This window comes from Coturnix japonica, chromosome 1, assembly GCF_054131305.1.
Source record: "Coturnix japonica strain WE chromosome 1, WE-NBRP24, whole genome shotgun sequence".
In the NCBI taxonomy this organism is placed as follows: domain Eukaryota; kingdom Metazoa; phylum Chordata; class Aves; order Galliformes; family Phasianidae; genus Coturnix; species Coturnix japonica.
In genome coordinates this window covers 151,137,567-151,155,221 of record NC_140663.1, presented here as the reverse complement: position 1 = coordinate 151,155,221, position 17,655 = coordinate 151,137,567, and the positions used below count along the sequence as shown (strand labels likewise).

The following is a 17,655-nucleotide window of genomic DNA, read 5'->3' as shown; positions in this document are numbered from 1 at the left end:
CAGTTCCTAATTGTAATTCTGTTCTTCCTTCCTCAGAGAGAAACGGCTGTCCAGGTGGGAGAAACAACTCAGGAAAGAATTCTCCTTGGTTTCTTTGAGAAGAGGAGGACCCTGGAATGCTGATGATCTAAGAACTACTGAAACTGCCACTGGATTCATTCTGTGATCCTGCCTTTCTGCCCTGCTGCACCCTGGTGACGCTGCCCATTCTTTTCCGTTTGAGAACGTTTTTCTTCTTATGTGGAGCTGAGGGCTGGGAATGCGTTATTATGGCAGCAGTTGTACAGCAGAATGAGCTTGTGTTTGAATTCGCCAGCAACGTCATGGAGGATGAGCAGCAGGTATGGGATGGGGGAAGGAATGGCATTTGTACAAGTTGGTGCAAGGAATGTTAGGAAAACACGAGGAAAAAATGTTGTGTAAAACACAAGAAAACCAACACTGAGATCATTATTGTTGCAGCAGATCTCTGCAGTTTCAAAAGCTTCCTGTTGCTTCCTGTAACTTACACGAGCGGAGCAGAAATTGGTTGAAATGTTGTAACTTCTGCAGTATTGCAAAGACCTCCTCTGAAGATGGCTTTCCTTTGTCACTGATTTGTGCCAGTAGAATCCATTCATGCTGTAAAATTCCTGATGTTCTGGTATTTGACAGTCACTTTAAGTTGTGCAGTGTGCTGGGATAAAATCCACTGCAGATGACTATAAGGAACAGTAAGTGTCTGCTCCCTGCTCTTTGCTGATTGATTTGTGAATTGCATTACTGTGTGTATATCAGCTATTCAGTGCTAAGCTTCAAAATAACATAAATGGGTTTCTTTCACACTGCAGGGAAACTGCCTGTCTCATAAAACTCTGAGGTAGTTCTAGATTATCTAAACCACATCCTCTGAGTCCTGAGGCTTCAGCAGTGAAATCCTATTGTAAAACTCAGGCAGCTCTTCTATAGGTGGTGGCTCATGATAGAGTTCTGCATTGGTTAACGATAAGTTAGGCATCTTACTTACTATTATGGAGCGACAGTTCTTCTGGAGATTTTAAGACTTAGTCTTCTAGAGAGACAGTGTTGCTGCAAATTATTCCTCTTCTTGTGAATGTGGAAAGCATTTGTCCTCTGCTTTAAAAATACTTCTGGCTTCATAACCTTGTCTCTGGGTTTTTTCTGTGGCCTCACATTTGGCTGGATCAGTGTCCCATTTCTGCTGTCAGACTCGTGCCATCGTTTCAATGAACTGAGTGTTGTCTGTCTGAAGTGCTAACTCACTTTTGGGTGGAACTAGAAATGTAACTTCCTTCCCTGTATTTTTCCAGAGCCTGTGGCAGTCTGGGGATTTAGATATGGGAATTGCACAAACATAGTGGAAAATGAGCTGTATTTATTACTTCTGTGTGTTATTTGTTGCTGTTTTTCCTTGACAAGCCAAGGGAAGGAGGAGAGCTGATTCATTGTGATTTCTTGGAGGAGCAGTGCAAGAAACATGGCTGTGTTTGATTTAGCTGTGCATTCTGTCTCTTGCAGTTTCTTCAGATGCTCACTGGAAAAGCTTTAAATAAATAAATAAATAAATACATGGAACATTCAAGAGTAAAACCTCCCTCAATGGAACTCTCCTAAATGGAGGCCAAACTTAACCTTGGTGTGTGTCTCATAACCCAGATAAATCCTACTCCGGATTAAGCCTGAGGAAAGAAGGCATCCTGGAGCATACCCTACAGGAGATGTATTGAAAGATGTGGAATGCCATAGCAGAACATTCCTTGCTGCAAACACTTGGATGGGAGCTCTGGTTAAATCAGTAGGTTGTCTTAGTTCATATATCAAAGTTTCAGGTAGCCAGCTAGATGTCTGCCTGAAGGTAGATACTATATATGCAGTTATGGAAAAGGAGCCTGAAGTAGGCAAAGATGTGGGAAACTGGAATAAGATTTAACTCAGATAAAGGTAGATAATATGCTATTAACACAAAAAGTTTGATTATGTTTGTAACTCATTGATATGCTTCTTACAATGTAGAAGCTATTGGTATAGATACTATGAAGTTTTTCAGTCCTGGACAATTTATATTTTGGGATATATATACCATAACTTGTGTACTTAGAGCATTTTAGTTCTAGAAGTGCTCTGTGTTAATCAAAAATATTTTTTGAGCATCATCAGGATACAAAATAGCAGAGACATAGAATTGCTTAGGTTGGAAGAGATCTTAAAGACCATTGAGTCCAAGCACAACCTAACCATACTACCTTAACTAACAGCCCTCTGCTAAGTCACATCCCTGAGCACCACATCCAAATGGTTTTTAAACACATCCAGGGATGGTGACTCAACCACCTCCCTGGGGAGCCATCTTTACGTACAGGTGCCAGTTAACTGATCTTTGAGTAATAATTTTTGCTGTTTTCTCAAGAGCTGGAGTTGAGGGTACTTTGATAATCATGTTCTTGTTGAGGCTTTGTCCGGAGCCCTTTTGTGCCAAGAACTGTTAGGACATGGAACAGCTGCTGTGGGTAAGAGGTTCAGGGTCTAGATGGCAGCTACATTTTCTGTTTCAGGGAAGTCATAATTCATGACCATTTATTTATTTTCTTTTAAATCTCGGTTAAACAGCTGTAAATTATGAACAGTCCATTTGCAAATCTAAGCATTCAATCAGCAGCAAATGCCAGCAGGAGGGGCTTGGTTGTGTGGCTCTGTGTGAATGGGAAGGGCTCTTTTCTATCAGATTTATTCCTTTCCGTTTAGGAAGTAATGTTCTTTTTTGTTTGTTCTTTTATTTTTTCCTTGGAGGGCTCATTTGTAACCTCGTGCTTACATGGTGAGGATGAAATGTGGTGAAAATATCTTCATAATTTTGAGAAGGGAACAAAATGACTAACACTAATTGTACTGATAGGTGGACTGGCTGCTGCTATGTGTCAAAGATCACGTTTAAGTAGAGGTTATGTGGATTTTATACTTATTGACAGAGGGACTGTGCATGTAGAACTGGGCAGGAGCTCCTACAGGCTTTGTCTGAGTTAACACTGCTGCCCAGAACTGCTTTTCTTTACATCTGCAGCTTAGAATCATAGAGTCATAGAATCCTTCGAGTTGGAAGGGACCTTTAAAGGTCATCTATCCCAGCTCCCCTGCAGTGAACAGGGACATGCACAACTAAGTAAGGTTGTCCAGGGCCTGATTTAGCCTTGCCTTGAAAGTCTTTAGAGACTGGGCATCAACCACATTTCTGGACATCCTGTTCCAATGTCTCACCACCCTCACTGTAAAAGACTTTTTCCTTATATCCCACCTAAAGCTATTCTCTTTAAGCTTTAAGCCATTTCACCACAGGCCCTGCTGAAGAGTCTGTTTTCTGCTTTCCTGTAGTTCCCCTTCAGATACTAATAGGCTGCTATCAGGTCACCTCAGAGCCTTTTCTTCTCCAGCCTAAACAGCCCAACTCTTTCAGCCTGTAACTAGAGTCCGAGCCTTTAGGTTGGACAACAGCTTCTACCTCATCTTCTCAGGACTTGATTTGCTCTTCCACATTCCCTGGTGCTCTGTAATATGAAGTCATCTCAGGAGCACTGGTGGTGCCAGAGCTGAAAGCCACCGTCAAGGCCAAGTTCTATGTTTTTGTCTATTTCCAGCTTCTACAGGAAGTCCCCACTTTTAAGCTTGCTGTTTTATGAAGACTCAGGAAATGGTTGTGAGATCAATCCTGTGGTACTCCTGAACAATGTTTATCTTCTTCCAGAGTCCCTATGGTCATGTCTCAGATCCTGTCTGTGGGAATGCCTGGAAAGTTGAGAGGCTGCTTCAGTGTTTGGCACGGGGACATCTGTGAGAGAAAGCTGGAGCCTTTTTTCTAGTCATCAAGATCATTTGGCCTAGTTTTTATTAGTGTTCGTTCTTGTTTGTTTCTCTAGATTTGTTAGTCTATGGTTTTTGCAGGAGTTTTAGGAGTTTTAGTTTTTCCCCTCATAGAGAATGGCCAATGCTTTGCAGAGACCCATTCATGAGACATTCAAGGAACTTCAGCATTTCCAAATAGTTATAGGTCCATATACAAGGTTGGCCTGTGGAAAAAAAAATTATTCTGTGAGGGATTTGGTGCGAAAGACTTGGGAAGATTTTAGCATAAGCTGAAGTCCTTTATTTGCCCAGCAAATGGGGAAGATATGTTGAAGCCAAACCAAAGTTTTGATGCAGCTGGGATGCCGTGTTTCTCTGCATAGAAGGACCTGTGTGTCCTTGTGGGCAGCAGGTTGTCCATAAGCAAGGAGCAGTGGGTGCAAATTGGAACACAAGAAGTTCTGTATGAACATGAGGAAAAAACTCTTTACTTTGAAGGTGACAGAGCACTGGATCAGGCTGCCCAGAGAGGCTGTGGAGTCTCCTTCTATGGAAATGTTTAAAACCTGCCTGGACACTATTCTGTGGAACCTACCATAGGGAGCGCACTGTAGCTGAGGGCTGTACTGGATGATCTCCAGAGGTCCCTTCCAACCCCTACAATTCTGTGCGATTCTGTAATTAATAATAAGAAGTAGTCTTTAATTCAGCAGTGTTTTCCCTTTATGGAATTACATGGTACCATCCAATTACATGGAGCTGTAGTGATCACGGTCACTTTTGCAATTCAAAGTATGTACAGAATTATTCCTCTGTTTAGAGAGCTACAAGAAGCTTGAGCTTGCCCCATAGTTGGGATTCAGATACTTTCAATGTAATCAAGAACATTACAGAATGCTTTGGGCAGGAAGGGACCTCAGGGACCATTAAGCTCCAACCCACCTGCCACAGGCAGGGCCACCAACCTCCACATTTAATACTAGACCAGGCTGCCCAGGGCCCCATCCAACCTGGCCTTGAACACCTCCAGGGACGGGGCATCCACAGCCTCTCTGGGCAGCCTGTGCCAGCACCTCACCGCTCTCATAGTAAAGAACTTCCCCCAGATATCCAACCTAAATCTTCCTTCCTTCAACGTAAGTGGCAGATTTTGTCCTGACTTTATAGATGTGTTCAAGCTGGATGTCTACACCAGAATTAGGCACTCTGTCACCAGCTCCTTTTTATAGTCAGGGGAGAGAAACAGATGTTTTTATAGGGCCTGATTGATGCTATTGTGACACAGGAGCCTAAAACTGATCAGGGAGATAGTGCTCTATAAGAACCCCTCTCTTGACTCTGAAGAAAACCTAGGCTTGGTGGCTCAAGTCTTAGTACTTAGTGCTTGAAGTCAGGTGAGATGAACATCACCCCTTGTGTCTGTGAGCAAGAAAAGGATGAGAATATCAAAGTCTTCATATTTGTGTCTTCCCTATCTAAAATCCATACTTCTCACTTTCTTAGTAGACTGCTGAACAGATGCTAGAACTCACTGTTGAAAATCTTCCAAATGCAGACAGTATTTTATTTTTCATCATCTCATTACACTGCTTTTTTGCTTATTTTGCTTGTATTTGGTTTTGTAGGCTTTTAATTTCTTAGTAGAGCATTTATGATGGAACCCCCTAGAAATATTAGCTTTGTTTCCAAACTCTTTTTTTTTTTCCCCATTGCCCTTTACCACGGTTGTTGTTAAGGCATGTTGTACAAAACACAGAGCAATTCCGAATGGTAATTATTGCCTCATGAAGATCCTAATTGCACTTTCTCCTTTCAATATGTACGTTCCCGACCTCATCTGTGGGAGGCACTGACTCCCATTGCTGTTCTCTGCATGGAGACAGCAGCTCTGAGACCATTTGCTGCTGCTGGTGACCTGTGCAATGGTGAGATTGTGAGCCACAAGCAATGCCCAAATGAGCATTATTACATCTGTTGTTATTTTTCTTCTTGCATGGTTAAATTAAAACAAACAAACAAAAACCCTGCTTGAGTTTTGCATATCTTTGTTCTTCTGTGGAGAACAGTAAGTTACCCCTAAGCTACTGTCTCACAGCAAACTCGGTACTGGTGAGACCTTCCTGCAGTGCTCACAGCCACACCACCCTCCACCCCCAGCTAGACAGGAAGAGCAGGAGGTGCTTGCAGCAAGTTGCTTGCTGCTATCATTGCCAGCAGTTTGACTTCTACTGAACCACTCCATTCCTCTGTTCTATCAGCCTTTTAGCTGCAGAATGATGTTGTGGGAGTCTTGTATTACCTACTATGACTGTGTCAGTACATTATATACTATCTGTAGTGATATTTAGCCTCTGTCCCATAGTGAGACACCGCTGCTGTTTTTGTTTTGTGTGCTAAAAATCGTCTTGTTTTTCAGCACTCAATCCCAATTGTCTAATATTTAGGTGACATGCTTTGGGTTTGTTGAAATCCTCATCAGTAAATGCTTAGAGTGGGTATGTTCTAACTACCATTACTTTAATTTTCCTTTCTTGATTTTTTCTACAGCTTGGTGATCCATCCATTTTCCCTGCTGTCATCGTGGAACATGTCCCTAGCGGAGATCTCCTAAACAACTATTCTGGCTTAACCTGTGTGGATGAGCCCAGTGACATGATCACTGAGAATTCTTTGGATGTTGCAGAGGAGCAAATCATTGAAGATGATGATATCCCCCTCACAGGTTTGCAATGCAATTTTTTATCTGCCATGCTTTTGCAGCAAGACGATTGTGGCCAGCAGCATGGAAAAACTGAGTGGCAAAAATGAATGAGAAACAAAGTTATAATGATATTGAATGCTATCAATCCTGTGCAAGGTAGAGAAGATGGTATTATTCCTGTAGCAGGTGGCTTGCGATTCCAGCTGCACAGCTGGTACGGTGACCCATCATCCATCAGTACAGATTAAGATAGGGTTCTACTCAGAGTACCAAAACAGTTGTGCATTGCTCTTAATGTTATTTTTTAGCCCCCCTTTTTTTTAAAGTGGTTGATATGTACCAAAAAATCAGCAATATACAGCATGTGTAGATGTACTAGTTTGGTTTCTTGAGGGTTATGCAAATGGCCAACTGTAAAATGTGCATGTCAGCATGACGCTGATATTGGTGTGCTCAGCACGGAGTTCATTTTAGATCTCTAATAATAAATGTTTAAAATACAGATGTCCTGCATAAATACTGTTAGGAAGGATAGTATAGAAAAGAAAGCTTGAGGTTACATCCAATTTAAGAAACTTGTTAAAACAAAACTGAAACAAATAAAGCCTCCAAAGCAAACAACAGTTTGGTGAAAGTAGGTATTCGGAGCATTTTTGCAGACCAAGTCTGCAAGGTGAGGTGGATGCTTTACAGAGCTGAGGTCTGTGCCATCCTTCAGTGATGAGGTTTCTCCAGCTGAGCTGTACCCAGGGCTGGAGGCAGCTTGCTGGTTCCAGTCGTGGCTCTGATATGACTTCCAAGGGCTCTGTTACAGCCTTTTACCACAAAAGCCAAATTCAGCAGAACCTGACATGACATGCAGTTCAGTTCATAGACTAAATTGACATGAACCATTCCCTAGAAATGGTTTTATCTAATATAAGTGGCCCCCCTTTTTTTAGCCACGTGAAGACTGTGACTGTACAAATAATTTAGCTGATTATTGAAGAAAATCTTACATGCCTAAACGTTATTTCAAGTTGAGACCTCTTGCCAACTATTCACTTGCTATTCATTTGAATTATTCACACTGTAACTGGCATTTCCTCAGTGTGTTATTTAAGCGCCACTTAATGCGACTGTGTGAATATTTTGGAGTTGATGAATTTCATAGTTTTCGTGAATACATACCCACTGTAATACACTGTGTGTGAATTGGCAGTTCCGTGAGTAATTGTGAAACTCCACTTTTGTGACTACTCTTGCTAAGATTTTTCGTTGCTAACGTAAACAGTCACATGAGAAGGGTTTGCTGCCAGAGAGTGAAAATATGTAATCCTTGTAACTGATGGTGTCCAAGGGATACTTTGGAGGCAGACAAGCCCTGTATTGTTAATGTCTTCCATTGTAGCTGAAGCAGTCTGTTTTTCTTTAAAGGCCAAGTCCTTAGAAAACCAGAGCTGTGACTCTGTAGAGATCATGGTGATGAAGGAGATGCTAACTAATTATCCGGTTCACACTGCAGTGTGCTGCAGGTTTCTTTGGCCACTGGGAGCTGAGTGCTCGGCTTTGCATGAAGAGATGACTCCAAGCGGGGCAGGGAGCAGCACCACCACTCAGGGCTCCTGTGGGGAAGGGGCTTTCACAGCAGGTTTATATCAGGGAGCCCCTGCTGGTCCCTAGCAGGGCAGGATTACAGGGCCAGGGAGGACAAGAGCATCCCATGAAAGTGGGGAGAGAGCATAGGGAAAGGAGTATGGCTTCATCACCTTTCTGCCTTGGTGTCAGGTACACAGCCCAACCAAAACTGCTAGAGTTAGGTGCAAGCATATCTTGCAGTAGGTACTTGTGAAGCAGGGCTAATCGCAGCTAACATTTCCCACCTACTTGGTTTTCTGGTTGTTTCTTATCTTTGAGGCTTCCATCTTAATTTTGTGCGTGTTTGGTCTCAATGGTGAAATGTGTTGTTTTGCTCTTGGAAGTTTGTACAAGTCTTTTCAGTCACTTCCCCGTTATTCTGCTGAGAGAGAATCAGACCTTGTAAAGACTTTACTAAATCCAATTTAAAATATTCAGAGGACTGAAGTTCACAGCAAAATGAAACTGAAAATGCCAACGTTACTCAGAAATGGTTGCTAAATAAGCATGAACCTTTTTTTGAAGCCACGAGTTTTTTCAGTGCTGCTTTTTGTCTGTTGTACACTAAGCTTTCATTTTCCCCTGAACTACAAGTAATTAGGTCTGCTGAAACTGCAGGAATTACTACTGAGTGTTGTATCTGCAGAATTACGGACTATGGTAGGCTTCTGTGCCTATAGGATCCAGCTTAAGCCATTCAAAAGTAGCTACAACACTGCTGTGATTAGTATCTGTATTATGAATTATGACCCTCAGAAAACTACAGCTATAAGAACAGCGTCTGTTTTACTTGAAACCCTGCTGAAAGATGGCCAAAAGCCAGTTTTCTAGCTGTGTTATACACACCGTAATCTTTATATAATTAATAGGCAGGCTTACCTTATCACTCTCTCAATTTAACAACACATTTCACTGGAAAGACTGTGACGGCAATTTGTGCGGTGGGTTTGTTGCCAGTATGATGTGACCCCAAATGATTAACTGTCGTGTAGTAAAAGATGATTAAGAAAATAGATTGGAGCTCTTGGCTTCGAGTGAAGTTTTATCACTGAGGAGAACATCGAGTTGTGTAGTTTTTGGGTTTTTTTCTCCTCTCTGAAAAATACGAGGGGATAAAGTTTTGCGTACAATAAATTTTAGGCCATCTTGTCAGCTGGTATGTTTTGCTACACGTTATTTACCTTATTAATGTAACTAATTAGAGTTATAAAATGCACAGGAAGGAAGAACTAATGGGATTATGCAACTTCCTGAATTATTTCTTTTTCTCAAAGCTGGCACATGTAACGTAGAAAAGCAGCAGGTAATCAAGCTCTGCCATTTTGTGGCTCACCTGTGCTTCCTCATTGAAACAGTGAGAATTATTGTGTGAGGGGGGAGGGATGAAAGATTGGCACTTTGATTCACTGTGCCCTGATCTGAATCCAGAGCATAGAAATGAAGGTTCTCATAGATCAGCAGTGAAGCTTAACAACCAATTGAAAAGTTATTTTACAGCCTGTCCAAGTTTGGGAGCATTTGGCTTGTGCATTTGGTGAACCTCTAGCACTGATGGCACAAGCCAAACTGTTCAAGTAAGAGAACGAAGGGAAAGTGCTACGTGTTGTAAACCAGCCAAAGGGCTGCTGAGTTGGAAACAGAATTTCACAGTCATAATCCATGAGAAAAGGAAGTGTGATGTTCAGGGCTCCCTGAATCACATGCATTCTTAAAGTAGCACTTGTTATTAAGTGATGCTGGATAACCGGGTGCAGAATTTCTATTAAAAAGCAATAAACCTCCCAGAAAGTCGATCTATAAAAGTCAACTCTATGCTATGAGAGGGAGCGGAGTGGGATCCCTGAGCTGAGTGATGGGAAATGAGCAGCCATCTTGTGTGTCAAGTAGGAAGGTATAAAGCATTCAGAAGTATTCTAGGTGGGAATTTGGGCTGAAGGAAGGAGCTTCAGGCTAGATGTTTCTTTGTCCATCAGGTGAGAAGAAAGCCGTGTCTGGGCAGGCCTGCTGCTAGCTGTGAGCTCTGCTGATTCATCGCAAACACGCATCCACAGTAATTGGGTTGTAATTGGCATACACAGAGGCTTAAATTTGTGGCTTGCTCAGATAATCGGGAACTCGTTGAGTACCCTGGGAAAAAAATGTTACTTTTGGGTGTGGTTTTGAGAAGCTGAAGTAAGAGACACTGGCTTGCTCGTATTTATTGGGCTGGTTATCTCTGAGTGCTGCTGCTAGTAGGACTGTGAGGTTGTGATTACACTGCCGTGTGTGGCACCTCACAGCTTGTTTGCGTTGGCTCTTGAGTTGCTGTAATTCAACTTGCTAACCCAGCCGAACCCCTCAGATTGATGTTCTGCCATTGTGGCAGTGTTGAGGCCCACAAGAAATGCAGGTGGTCAGGAAGCTCCTGCAGAGCTACTGACTGTAGGCCGCGTGCTGCCTGTAAGCATAGCGGGGTGTGGGAGGCAGGGCTGGTGCACAATGCCTGTGCTTATCTCAGTCCTCTCCCAGTGATATGATTGCAGAAGCTGTAAGCATTCGGAGTGAAACTTTATGTTTGTATTCTTAAATTGAGTGTGATTGCTGGTGGGCTGGGTGCTTTGCTGTTACCGGCATTGAAAGAAGTACACAAGTTCTATTTCTTGGAGTGAATCTGTGGCTTTAAGAAGGAATGTTCTGAGGTTGTACATGGTATGAGGAGTCAGTCTCCTTGCTTTTCTTTTTGTGTGTGTATATGTGTGTGACTGCCCCACCCCAAATTCCTCAAAGTTAAACAGGGAGGGTGTGAAACTGACTCACTACAGGGCTTAAGAAAGTAGCTGAGGTTCCTTGGTGCCCTGTGGAGGGGTCTACTAATGCACACCTTTGCACTGCTTTGATAAACTTGTGTTTATCAACAAGCTATGGTTTAGTAGCTTGTGGTAGCGATGGTAATGGGAGGATGGTTGGACTAGATGATCTTGTAGGTCCTTTCCAACCCTGTGATTCTAAAATAGAAAAGAACTACTTTTATCAGATTTTTTTTGTGTGCTTCGTGTGACCTTAATTATAAATTGAAGATCCAAGTGCTTTCGATTTGTCTGATGGTCACCCATATGAGACACATGAGGGATTGTTTAGTAGTTCAGACTTTTGGAAAGCATACCAGCCCTTTCTATTGTTTTTTATGATGCTACTAATAGTAATTTTTAGTACTGCATCCCTGGAGCATGCTCTGTTAGTCACATCTATCATCCCTGCAGATCTGGAAGTTTAGTGTTCAGTTGTACCTATAGGAAATAAGCTGTCTAATAGAAGTTTGCCTGTCCTCCTGGCTCTATGAGCATCTGTTAATTATAGAATTCTCTTTCTTAGGACCAGCATAAGAAGAAATGAGCAATTTTTGTAAGGGTACTATCTAGAATATTGTTTGCAGTAGTGGCTTTTTCTCAAGGATTATGGGCACGGTGTTTTATTGCATGTACTTGATGAGCACATGGAGGGGTTAGAAAGTACTGAACTAAATTTGTACCTTTTCTCATAAACTGTTACTGCTCATTTAGTTGAGACCACTTTCCACTTTCTTTTTAGAAATGATATAGAAGTAAATAAGATGCTTTAAATCTACCTCGTAGTTTGTTTAGAATTAATTCTTCTGCTTTTAGTTGAAACATCATGTCATAATGGAGACGAAACTATGGAAACAATTGAGGCTGCTGAAGCACTTCTCAATATGGACTCCCCTGGTCCTATGTTGGATGAAAAAAGAATAAGTAAGTTTTTTTTTAAGAGAGCATATCCAGTCTGTATTTGACTTGTTCACTTCTGTGTAAAAAGGAGAGGTTCAGTGTTGTGTGGTTGCCTGGAAGGAGTAGGAATATTTTGCTTCCAGGTAGACATTAGATGCATAGTTTGGGTATCAGAAATCCAGTGCTGTATGCAGTGAGGAGTTTCACTTCCTTGAGAACATGGTGATCTCAGAGTTGAACATCAACAGATAAGGAAAAAATTAAGAACTGAAGGGAAAATGTGGATTGAGTGGGGTTGTTTAGACTGTTCTGCTTTGTTCCTCTGATAGAGAATGAATCTGTTTATGTTTGACCAAGAACTGTGGTGGATGCCTGGAAGTGTCCAAGGCCAGGCTGGATATGACTTTGGGCAACATGATCTAGTGGAACAGAACAGGGGGTTAGGAATTAGGCAATGTTTAAGGTCCCTCAACCTAAACAGTTCTGTGATTCTACACTGGCAAGATACAATAACACATACTTACACCTGCAAATTCTGTTAATTATGAATAAAAATGTGTGAACACACCATTACAGTGCTTTTTAGGAGAGTAAGTTATGTCATTGAACTTGTCTATTTTAATACTACTTCTGATTGTGGATGGATATATTCAGTTATGAACTGATCTCCTCCTATTATCCCTTTCCCTTAAGCAACTATGTTTGGCTCAACTGAAGATGAAGATATAGTGGCTCCTATTACACATGTATCAGTCACTCTCGATGGGATCCCTGAGGTTGTGGAAGTTCACCAAGCCACAGACCCTTACGCTGAGTCACCAGGGACTTTAGAATTTGAACAACCAAAGAAGAAAAAGGGTAAGATGTTATTGCAGAGCAGTCTTGCGGAGTAGAGAGCAGTCAGTGGCACATTTACCTCCTCTCATGCGTCTGTGGAGCCATCCTGGCTGGCAAGTCAGAAGAATCAAGTGTCTACTACTGGAAATACATAGAATGCTTTTTCTGACTGTAAGGCCAAGCGCAAATGCTGGTGCTTAGATATTGATGATACCGGAGTGGTAGCAATGGTTACTTGCTTTTAGGAAACGCAAATCTTTACTCATTCCTATTTATCATTTCTTAAGAAGAAAATTACATTACAAACTACAGAGCCTGCACTACCATGAAAGCTGAAGTATTTTTAATTAGCTTTTATTTTGCTCTGACGAAAAAAAGGTTTATTATGTGCAGAAGATGAGAATGAGAACCTTTTTTTTTAAGCTTTTCTTGAATATGAATTGTAGTTTTATTTTGTTGGTGGTCTTTCTTTTTTCTAAGTAGCTGCATGCTATACTAAGTTACAGTCCCACTTGCAGGAGGTAACTTGACGTAGTTGAAGCTTCATCCATTGCATGATGTTCCTCTGGAATCACTGCCATACCAAAGAGTAATGAAGTTACGTGATGTTAGTCAGACCTTCTGCTCCTGTTTTCCTACTCTGCTTTGGTGCAGGCACCATCTGAGGCCCTGATTCTAATGTCTGCTTTGGAAAAGTGTCATGTAGTGCAGGCAGATGTAAGGTGATTTTGCAACAAATTTATGAGAAGTAAACAAATAAAAATGAAATAGAAGAGTTTTGTTTCTGGAACTAAACCATAGGTCTGAATCAGAGCTTTAGGACTTAGGATTTTGACACGTCCTCCTGTGGGGAAAATAAGTCATCCAGAAATGGGCTTTTGCTACCTACCTGTTTACAGTCCTGATGCAAGAAAGTGCATTTTGCTGCTAATACTTCTGAATGTTGGGGGTAGTTGTCTATGAAGGGCAACATAGAGACCTCTGGAAATGATGAGGGAGCTTCCTTATCCCCTTGTGTGTCACAAGCTCTGGTAGAGATGGGTGTTGGTCAGGAGCTCTCTGGTTGTTGTAGGAAAGCTGAACTGAAACTGCTGTGGAGAGGAGTCTTACCAGCAGCTGTCCAAGAGTGCTGCGGAGGAAACTACCGTGCTGCAACATAACCAACTGTATGAGGACTTCAGCTGGGTTTTTTTAGTTTGGTTTTTTTGGGGGGGTTCTTGTTAATGTTGGCTGCTATGTGGGTCAAAACAAGGAGCCTCAGTCTGCCCGACATTTAACCTCTTTGGCTTGATGCTTTCATACCCTGTTTCATGTTGTGCTTCTGCTTACTCCCACTCCTTCCTCCTTTCTAGCTGTAGGCTAAGAAGTCAGTTGCTCCACAGTGAATGCGATTGGCTTTGATCATTAGAAGAAAAGCTAGAAAAGGAGCATCAGCTTAAAGTTTCATTAACTACCAGTGTTCAGTGAAACTGAGGTAGATGGTCTGATCTGAGCAGTGCTGAAGTGTTATTTCAAAGTGTGCGAGGATTTATAAGGCATTGACCTGTAAGCTTTACTGCAAAACGTTACTCATTTTATAGTGCATTTCAGGATGCCATGCAGGGTTTATATTTTTTGTTCTGGTTTTTATAAGGGCGGTCTGTTTGCTGCTTAGTTTTGTGGCAGGGTGAAGGACTGTGGTCATTTTGCCACGTGCATTACTAACACCATCTATTTACAGACTTGTAGCATATGTAACCCAATAGCTATATTTGTAGGGTTACATTGCACAGATCATTGGCAGCTAACTGGGCTGGGGTGGTGTTGGTGAGAAGAGCTTCTACAAGAAGACATTCCCCAGAAGTGATGGGATGATTTTAATCACTTGCCTTGCCAGCCACGATGCTACATCTCATTTTATTAATATCTGATTAATTTGCAGCAGGAGTTATAAGCTGAAGTGTTTTTACAACCACACAAATAGAAAAGTGGGTAAAAAAATAATCATACAGGCAATTAGCATGAAATTACAGCAACTCCTCTTGAGTCCCAGCCTCTTGCACGTTCTTCATCCTTCCTCTTTATAAAGTTCTCTCCTAAAAAGGAATGTAGTAACGTACTCTGAAAGGTGACAAATTCATTCTCTATTGGACCAAAGGAGGAAGTGTGCTAATGTTTGATGTTCTTTTGATGGTATCAGTGTCTGGAGGTTATAGCACAGTGCAGCCTAAACCTGTCTTCAGTCGTCTCTAGCCCAGTTTTAGAGCAGTAAGATCAACACCTCTCTGTAAACAAGTTTCACGTTCTGCACTGATTTCCAGTTTTGCACAGCTTTGTGGTAGAGGATTGTCCAGATAGGATGCCTTGAAGTAGTCCAGTTTTGAGGTAAGAGAGCCTAGAATAGCTGCAGCAGTATTATTTATGTTTGGTAGCCTAGGTTATCTGTAATCAGAAGTGCATGAATTGAGGTCTGGAGCATAAGTCCTATGAGGAGCAGCCGAGAGAGCTGGGATTGTTTAGTCTGGAGAAGAAGGAGGCTCAGGGGAGACCTCATTGCACTCTACAACTTCCTGAAGGGAGGCTGTGATGAGGAGGGGCTTGGCCTCTTCTTCCAGGCAACAAACAGGACCCAAGGAAATGGACACAAGTTGTACCAGAAGAGGTTTAGATTAGACATAAGGTGAAACTTTTTCTCTCAGAATGGTCAGGCACTGGAATGGATGCCCAGGGTGGTGGTGGAGTCGCCGTCCCTGGAGACGTTTCAAGAGGTGTCTGGATGAGGAGCTACAAGATATGAGTTAGTAGCTTGTGGTAGCAGTGGTATGAGAGGACAGTTGGACTAGGTGATCTTGTAGGTCCTTTCCAACCTTGTGATTCTGTGATTCTATGATTTGTGTTTAAGACCTCATCTTACTTGGATGTAGGTAATGAATTACCTCCAAATAACAATTCCTACTCCTTAATTGCTTATATTTATGTATGTACAAGAGGGGGAACCTTAAGAACACTGAACAGTTATCCCATAACGCAACCCTAAGGAGAGAAAAGCCCTTACCAAAGTTACCGTGTGGAACATCTTGTGCAATAGTAACTGACCTATAGAAGAGTGGTTCTGTCTAAATGTTTTATGGAAGAAAAAAATAAACAAGACTTTGTTTTTTTCTTGCAACCAATAATGCTTAGTGGTACAAAACTGCTAGAAACACGATCCAGTGTTTCTTAATGCTTTCATGGGACTGTGCAACAAAACCAGTGTTATAGAATTTCTACCCTTCTGTCTTCATTCAAATCAAGGAAGGCATTAATGGCCAAAAGAAGGGCTGAGCTTTGTGTCCAATTCTCAGTCATGAATCCTGAATGAAAACAAGAAAATGAGAGGACTCCACGCATTACTAGTCTTAGAAAAACAATCAATTTTCTTTCCAGTACTGGGAAAGCTATAAGATGAAACAGAACCGAAAAAGATTTTCCTTATGTGACAGTGCAGTTCGCTACTATCAGTGGGGACTTCCAGACAATTAAATAAGAAGACAGCCTTGTTTTATCCCTAAATTCCATTTTGGTGATGTCTGAACAAGATAGTGCTCTGTATTTTGTTAAGCCTTTTCCATCAGAACTCTTCTGTTCACAGTTAATAGCCTATTCTTCTTATCTCTTCTGTACTAAATGTCGCTAAGAGTACCTAAAAAGCCACAGAAATTTCCAAGGTAGATATGCTTTGGAAAATCTTTACTAGAAAAAACTCTTTACTAATCTTTACATTAATATCATAAGGGTGTCGGTCTTCTTGTAGGAATAAAAAAAGCCCAGAATAGAACAAAATTCTTAAATGAATAAAAATAAAATTTACTCTGAATTTTGAAAGATCCTTGTTTTTTTGTTTTCTTTTTACTTGCATCCTTTTTTTTCTAAACTGAAGTTGATTTGCTGTTGGTTTATTTCAGGGAAGAAGCCCAAACCCGCTCGTCCCGAGTCCCCTACAACAACTCCAAACATATCTGTGAAAAAGAAAAACAAAGATGGAAAGGGTAAGTCAAATAATCATCACTGAAGTTTGTAGAAAGGGATGTTTTCTCTTACTGACGTGTAAAAAAGATAAGTTTGCAGTGATAGAGCAACAGATCTTATACTCAAAGGTAGTTAACATTTCATCGTAAATTAAGTAAAAAAAATTAGTGCAAGAAGCTTCTTTGTGAATTACCCAGTTCCTGGGAAGAAGGATACATTTGTCATTTCGGTTGCAAGGGTTCTTGGAAAATCCTCAAGCCCCCACAGAGGCTGCTGTGTTTCAATAGACGTCTTGGGGAGCACTTTGCATTGTGTTCAGCTTTCTTGGGATGTGATTGTTTTGACAGATGATCTTTGAAAGCATTTTCCATCTGTGTGTGTCTAATTCTGCACAGGGAATCAATCAAGGCTGCCAGCTGCCAGTGGGAAGTACCAGTGCCTGAAATGTGAGAGAAGTTAGCTAGAAGGCTTGAGCAGATTACTTAGGTTTTCAGTACTTCTTTCATTCCTCCTGTGTTTAAAATGGGGAAAGAAAAAAAAAGAAAAGAAGCCACATTATTGATACAATAATTATTTTCCTCCTTCTTGAACTGTTTAGCAGTGCCTGTCAGTGTTGTCAGCTTGCTTTACTGTCATAGAATCATAGAATTACCCAGGTTGGAAAAGACCTTGAAGATCATCAAGTCCAACCACAGCCTAACCATAGTACCCTAACTCTAACAACCCTCTGCTAAATCATGTCCCTGAGCACCACATCCAAACGGCTCTTAAACACATCCAGGGATGGCGATTCAACCACCTTCCTGAGGAACCTATTCCAGTACCTAACTACCCTTTCTGTAAAGAAGTGTTTCCTAATATCCAACCTAAACTTGCCCTGGCACAACTTGAGGCCGTTTTCCCTCGTCCTGTCACTTGTCACCAGTGAAAAGAGACTTGCGCCACTCTCACTGT

The 17,655-nt window shown here is 41.5% G+C and overlaps 1 protein-coding gene across 7 annotated transcripts in view; it reads left to right on the top strand.

Annotated features, from left to right (window-relative positions):
- The window catches only part of ELF1 (E74 like ETS transcription factor 1), a 70,927-nt gene that overhangs the window by 39,643 nt on the left and 13,629 nt on the right, over positions 1-17,655 (top strand). For 5 of the 7 annotated variants that reach the window (XR_014942090.1, XM_015851703.3, XM_085536096.1 and 2 more), the window contains 5 exons: positions 37-341; positions 6,382-6,556; positions 11,794-11,901; positions 12,571-12,735; positions 16,638-16,721. Coding sequence is in view for 6 of the 7 variants with exons in the window: in XM_015851703.3 (XP_015707189.2) it covers positions 270-341; positions 6,382-6,556; positions 11,794-11,901; positions 12,571-12,735; positions 16,638-16,721 (604 nt within the window). In the remaining variant the exon portion in view is untranslated. Of the gene's footprint in view, positions 1-36; positions 342-1,656; positions 1,796-6,381; positions 6,557-11,793; positions 11,902-12,570; positions 12,736-16,637; positions 16,722-17,655 lie in introns of those variants that run through there. The other 2 variants (XM_032442078.2, XM_015851715.3) reach the window with 2 other exon arrangements.